The 6815-nt window shown below is 38.7% G+C and overlaps 1 protein-coding gene across 1 annotated transcript; it reads right to left on the reverse strand.

The window, feature by feature from the left end:
- Positions 1-1944: 1944 nt before the first annotated feature.
- On the reverse strand, positions 1945-2365 carry LOC141496997 (adenosine 5'-monophosphoramidase HINT1-like). The gene is made up of 2 exons (XM_074199582.1): positions 2278-2365; positions 1945-2219 (listed from the first exon to the last, which is right to left on the reverse strand). The coding sequence occupies exons 1-2, from the start codon at positions 2363-2365 to the stop codon at positions 1945-1947; spliced, it is 363 nt and encodes a 120-aa protein (XP_074055683.1).
- Between the last annotated feature and the right edge of the window lie 4450 nt (positions 2366-6815).

Consider the following 6815-nt stretch of genomic DNA (forward strand, 5'->3'; position numbering starts at 1 on the left):
CTCTCCTTTTCTGAAGTCTTTATTTTAGGTTTTTGCAAGGCATTGGGGTTAAGTGGCTTGCCCAAGGCCATACACCTAGGTAATTATTAAGCATCTGAGGCTGTATTGGAACTCAGGTACTCCTGACTCCAGGGCTGGTGCTCTATCCACTGTGCCACCTAGCTGCTCCTCCTTTTCTAAATTCTTAAAAACACTCCGCATCATGCAGGAATGGATTGACTAATAATCATCCTTTCCCTGCTTGAGGAGAGTCTTATGCAAATGTCTGGATTTGAGCCATGAGGAATGTAAGTAACCTACAAACTCAATAATAGGACATAGCAGTCACAAATCTCATATGCATTTAAGTTGCATTGACAGGAAAAGAGTCCAGAATTAGCAGGTCAGAGTTCCACTGTATCTTGCCCCCATCAGATCCTGACTCAAGTCCTACATTTTTGAAATGACATTAAGCTGGACAATATCCCAAGGGTAACAAAGATGTTGAAGCTGCCATATGAGCAACTCAAAACTTGAAAATGTTACCTAATCATCCTGTGTTATCTAAATTCATTAGGGAGAACATCACAGCTAGAAGAAGCATCTGTCCATGCCTCAAGAGCATTTATTCTGGATGTATTTCTCTTATACATGTGATTCCTCTCCACACACATATTGCCTAGCCCCATGAGTTTCCCAGTTGTATACCTTCTCACTTTCCATGAATGGATTTTCTTTGTACTCCTTCTTTCTCCAGTAGGTGGATAATCTACCAGGAGTGTTTACCCTTCTGTTTATGGGAGGATTTTCCTTATCATTTATTTTTGCTATACTGTTTATTTAAATGGGCATCTAGGTGACATGGTAGATAGAGTTCTGGTTCTGGAGTTAAAACAGGTCTCAGACACTTTCTAGCTATGTGATCCTGCTTAAGTCACTTAACCCTGTTTACCTCAGTTTCCTCATCTGTAAAATGAGCTGAAGAAGGAAATGACAAACCATTCCATTATTGCCAAGAAAACCCCAAATAGGGTCATGAAGAGTCAGGCAAACATTACTGAACAAACACTAGAAATATATCTATCTATCTAAATATTATTTAGGGGAATGAACTTGGTTCAGAAAAGCTATCTTGTTCATAACTATCCCGTCCCCAGTCACTAGTTTAATTTTTTCTCATCACATATTGGATATAAACAGCAACAAAAGCTCCAAATCACATCAAGCAAATACATTTATCTAAGCAAAAATTAGAGCAATCTTGCAGGTTAGAATTTACTAGAAATTCCATGAAAGTGAATAGAACTCTTCAGATGGGAGAGAATTAAGATTTCATCTCTCCCAAGAGTAAGGTCTGGAATGTTTTGAATCTGGGCTAACTTTCAGAAAAAGGTCACATATGAGGGAAGTGCCCTAGGCTACAAGAAGAAATGGAGGAACAGGAGAGGGTGAAAAAGAGTTGACTGTTGAAGTTGGATGGAGTTGGGAACAGAGACAGCATTGTCCTCATTGTGCCCTATAAATCACCTAGACAACAAGAAGAAATAGTCAAGGAGTTCAGAAAACATCATAAGGCTGGCATGAAATACTTATATAGTAGTAAAAGGAAGCTTCAATTATTGGGTATCTCTTAGAGTTCCAAGATCAATGAATTATTAAGTATTTTTAAGCTCCTACTGCTAAAGTGACTAATAATTACCTGACTTATTATAATAATATTTTCATCCTTCAAAATGTGGAGGAACCAACAAGGGAAAATTCTATTCTAATCTCTCTGAGATTATTGTAATGGTTTCCTGATTGGTCTTCCTCAAGTTTTTCCCCCTTTCCTGTCCATCCTCCACACAACCACCAATTTTTTGTTTCATAGAAAACATTAAGTATACTCAATTTAACATATATATTGTAATAAACATGCCTTGCTCCTGAAATAAATCATTCCAACAATTTAACCAGGAGGTCACTTCATCTGATGTCCTCCAACAACATGCAGATGGATATGATAGACAAATTGCCCCCATCTGCACCTCCATTGATAACCATTTGATAACCTTTCTTCAGCCCCAGGTCAGCTGCACATTTCTTGCCAACAATCATTAAGTGTCCAAGAAGATTTTCATCCTCCTCTTCTGCCACAGATATCTGGGTAATGGGTTTCTTAGGTATCACCAGGAAATGTGTTGGGGCTTGTGGGCAAACATCATGAAAAGCAAGACACTGGTCATCCTCATAAATTATCTCAGAAAAATAAATAAATAAATAAACAGATCAATCAATCAATCAATAAATAAATGATCTTGGCTGGGATTTCCTTGTGAATGATTTTGCCCAAGATGATGTCTCCCCCCTGTTGGGCAGTCTGCACCTTGGTGATCTTGTCTGCCATAGTGGTGGCTCTGCCTGGTGGCAGCTCTGCCCCAGCTGGCTCCAGCCACCTCAGGGAGCCATGGCTACAACAGTCCTCTGCCTGGGACTGAGGCCACTTCCCTGTGACCAATTCTAATTTTTAAGGAATTTTTTTTTCAGTGAGATTTTGTATTTCTTTTGCCATTGGTCAATTCTGATTTTTAAGGAGACCTTTTCTTCAGTGAATTTTTTCATCTCTTTTACCATTAGGCTAATTCTCTTTTTAAAGATATTTTCTTCAGTAGTTTTGAACCACTTTACCAAACTGTTTATTCTTTTTTCATAATTTTCTCACATCAATCACATTTATTTTCTCAATTTTTTCCCTCTACCACTCTTTGTTTAACTCTTCTAGGAATTCTTGTTGGGCTTAGGTTCAGTAGGTTATTTTCTTTGAGACTTGCTTGTAGCTGTTTTCACATTGTTGTCTTCTCAATTTGTGACTTGGCCTTCCCTGCCACCACACTAGCGTTTAATGATAAAATTATTTTTGCTGTTGTTGTTGTTATTGCTTACTTGCTCATTTTTTTCTTCCAATCTATTTATTGACTTTGAATTTTCTGTTAAAATTGTGCTGTGCTCACCAGGGGGTAGGGAAGCACTGTGCAATCTTCAGATTTTTTGTACTGTTGTTTTCAGAGCTAATTCTGGGAATTTGCAAGTTTTCATTGCTTCCAAGATGGTGTGATCCTGGGAGAGGTGTGGTCATTGCTCTCCTGGCCTGTACTCTGATCTTTATCTAGGAAGGGCCCCTGCTCCCCTGTAGCCACAAGCACTAGTATTTCTCTCAAGCTTGGGACAGTGACCAGGTCCCCTGCTCCCTTATGACAGACTACATGTATTTCTATCTTCCTTGATACCATGACCCAGAAATGCTTATGGGCAATAGAGTTGCCAGTGTCAGCAAAGGGTTCCCTGTAATCTCTTTCTGATCAGTTGTCTTTGGGCTGAGAGCTCCTAAAACTGATGCTGTTACAGATCTCACAGTCTCCTTTAATGCCTACAGCTGGTCTCCTGTGTCTCCAATCTCAATGCCCATGTTATAAACTTCTGCCAGCCTTCTAAGTTGTCTCAGGTTAGAAAAAATACCTTAGTTTAACTGTTGGCTCTACCACTCCAAAATTTTATTCAGGAGTCATTTTAAAGTTGTTTTTTGGGGGGAGGAGGGGAGTGAATTATAGTAGAGTTCCCCTTGGTAGAAAACTACTGGGTAGACATTGATGGATTGTGCCACAGTGAACAGAGTGTGGACCTAGAGTCATGAAGACTAGAGTTCAAATCCTGTTTTAGATACTTACTTAGCTATGTGACAAATCACTGGGAAAATCACTTAACTTGTCTGTGCCTCAGTTCATCATCTGTAAAATGAGGTTAATAATATCACCCATCTCACAGGATTGTTGTGAGGACAAGCTAAAAATGTTTATAAAGCACTCTGCAAACTTTAAAGATATATAAAAGTCTAGTTGTCAGTAGTATTGTTATTGATAGATTCACTGGATGTCCTAACAGTGTCTTAAATACAACTCACTAAACCAGACCTTGAAATATTGAGTAATTACAGTAATTTGATAATTAACTAACAGTTCCTTCCAACTTTCCTTTGTCTATTGAGGTTATAAACATCCTAACATCAGGGACCACATTAACCATTTCTATCCTTCTTTTACCTTTTTTCATCAATCAGCTGCCAAGTCTATTAAATTTTAAGTTTGTAACATCTCCAGCAACTGTTGTCTTCTCGCTGACCCCCACCCTGTTCCAGGCCTCCATCACTTCTCACCTATACCACAATAACAACCTCAGAACTGGTTTCTCTGCTTCCACATTAGCCTCCAATCTTCCTAACACCCCAAGTTTATCTATGTGACTTTTTTTGCTCAAAAATAAGCACATTGACCTATCCTTTCACCTCCCTTTTAGACACATATCCTCCATATCTGGAATATACTCTTTCCTTATCTCCAATTCTAAAAATTCTTGTGTTCAAGATTCAACTCCAAAAAAAAAATCAAAACAAACAAACAAAAAAAGACTCAACTCAGGGACCATCCCCTCTGTGAAATCTTCCTTTGATTCCCAGGTCTTTTCCTACAACATGCAACCATCCCCATCCAGTCTTTATTGAATTTTCCCTCTTTAATTAACATTTTATTTACTTATATACTACTACTACTACTAATAATAATATAATATAATAATAATAATAATCAGTTAGGTGGTGCAGTGAACAGAGCTCTGGATCTGGAGTCAGGAAGATCTGAGTTCAAGTTTGGCCTCAGACACTTGTGTGTGGACATTTAATCTGTCTGCTTTCATTTCCTCACCTGTAAAATGGAGATAATATGGTACCTTCCTTCTAGCATTGTTATGAGGATAAAATGAAATAATGTTTGTAGAGCATTTTAAAGTATTACATAAATGCTAGCTATTATCTGAATATACGCTGCATTTCTCTAGCCAAATATAAGTTCCCTGAGGCCAGAGACTGATTTATTTTGACTTTGAATCAGGGTTTCCTGACTTCCAGTCCAATACTGTATCCACCATGCCAGTTACTGCTAATGTTGTAGAAGCCCCTGGGTTCTCTTTATACTCTAAAATTCTGTCATTATGTGACTTTATTGTTCTTCAGTCATTTGACTTTTCATGACCCCCTTTGGGTTTGTTTATTTGTTTTTTTTTATAGCAAATATACTGTAGTAGTTTGTCATTTTCTTCTCCAACTCATTTTTTTTTAAATGAGGAAACCAAGGCAAAGAGAGTTAAGGGATTTGCCCAAGGTCACACAATTAGTATCTAAGGCCATTGACTTGAATACATTCTTGAACTGAGTAATAATTGAGGAGGGGGACAGGTCTGTTGCTGCCCAGAGCAGTGAATCCCCTACCCTTACTGAGGACCTCTTTAGGCAGCAATAAGTGGCATCTGAGACCCAAGTTGCAATTCCTATATTATGTACAGGGCTGAAGCCAGTCCTAAATGCTCTTCTGGTGCCATCTTATATGGAGATCCTATTAGCTCTTTGGAGTCAGGCTTCCACCCAGCTCCCTTGACTCTTCTACCTTCCCAATCGGAAAGGTTTTTCTGTTTTGGGTATTTGGTGGGGGAGGATATGAATTGCAGATCTGGGAACAGCAGATCTATCAGTCATTAAACTTTTAACAATTGTCAGTCTCTGTGCTAAGTGCTGAGAAGCAAGAATGAAAAAAAAAAGATTCTGAAAAACAGACATACACTCTCTGTCCATATAGCTTGGAGTATGAAGGGATTGGAATTAGGGTGTCCTCTGTGAGGAACCCTCTGCCTCTCTGCTCCCAGATGCTAATCTGGCTATTCCTGCTCTATAATAAGGACAGGGGCTCCCTGCTTCTCTAGGACCAAGCAAATAACTATAATCTGGATTTTTTAGGTAGCAGATAAGGGTAGGGAACATTGAGGACTAGAAACTGAATTGCCAGGCTTATTTAAATTGTAAAGAGAGTTGCTTAATGTTATTTAATATCCTTCTAGAATAAGACATTTTATTTTATATTTTTTACATTTTTTCCAGGCAATGGGGTTAAGTGGCTTGCCCAAGGCCACACAGCTAGGTAATTATTAAGTATCTGAGGATGGATTTGAACTCAGGTATTCCTGATTCCAGGGCTGGTGCTCTATCTCCTGTGCCACCTAGCAGCTCCTGGAACAGGACATTTTAAAATGGAAGAGATTCCTTACAATTTATGGAGATGTAAACTAGATAAGTTTCAGATGCATCAGGGGCAATGAACCTGCAGGTTGGTATCAATGTGGGGAGAATATGTTGATTAATTAGTGGAACTCCTCAGGCTCAGCAGCAATACCCATTGATAAAAATACTCCTAATCATAGATTCTTCTGTGACCATCCTGCTGCCTCATTGGACCTAGGGATTTTGGCTGGCGATTTGCCAAAAAAATCAATGTTATCTCTGCAAGAAGAGTTAGGGTGGATGACATCACCCTCATCTAGTAAGATGGGCTGCTGTGATTGTGGTGAGCCAAGTGTCCCACTCCTCCCTTTGATCTTTGAACTTGAAAAAAATGATAGAAAGATGTTCTCTCCACCAAGATGATCTGTGGCTTCTTCTGTGGAATCAACACCCACAGAAGGGAGGGTTGAGGGAATTGAGGTTGGAAGCCAGTATTGTTAATGTCATTTTTTTGCTTAAATGACATTTAATTATGTGGACCACAATGCAGCCGAGAAGACTAGAATTATAATAGGAATATAGGCTTGAGCTAAGCAAAATTTTTTCCAGTCTTTTTTAAAAATTTAATTTAATTTTTCCATTTGCATGCAAAGATAGTTTTCAACCTTCATCCTTTTGTAAGCTTTTGAATTCCACATTTTTCTACTACCCTCCCTTTTCTCCTCCTTCTTCCCCCTGGAAGCAAACAATTTAATAT

This window comes from Macrotis lagotis, chromosome X (assembly GCF_037893015.1).
Source record: "Macrotis lagotis isolate mMagLag1 chromosome X, bilby.v1.9.chrom.fasta, whole genome shotgun sequence".
Taxonomy (NCBI): Eukaryota; Metazoa; Chordata; class Mammalia; order Peramelemorphia; family Peramelidae; genus Macrotis; species Macrotis lagotis.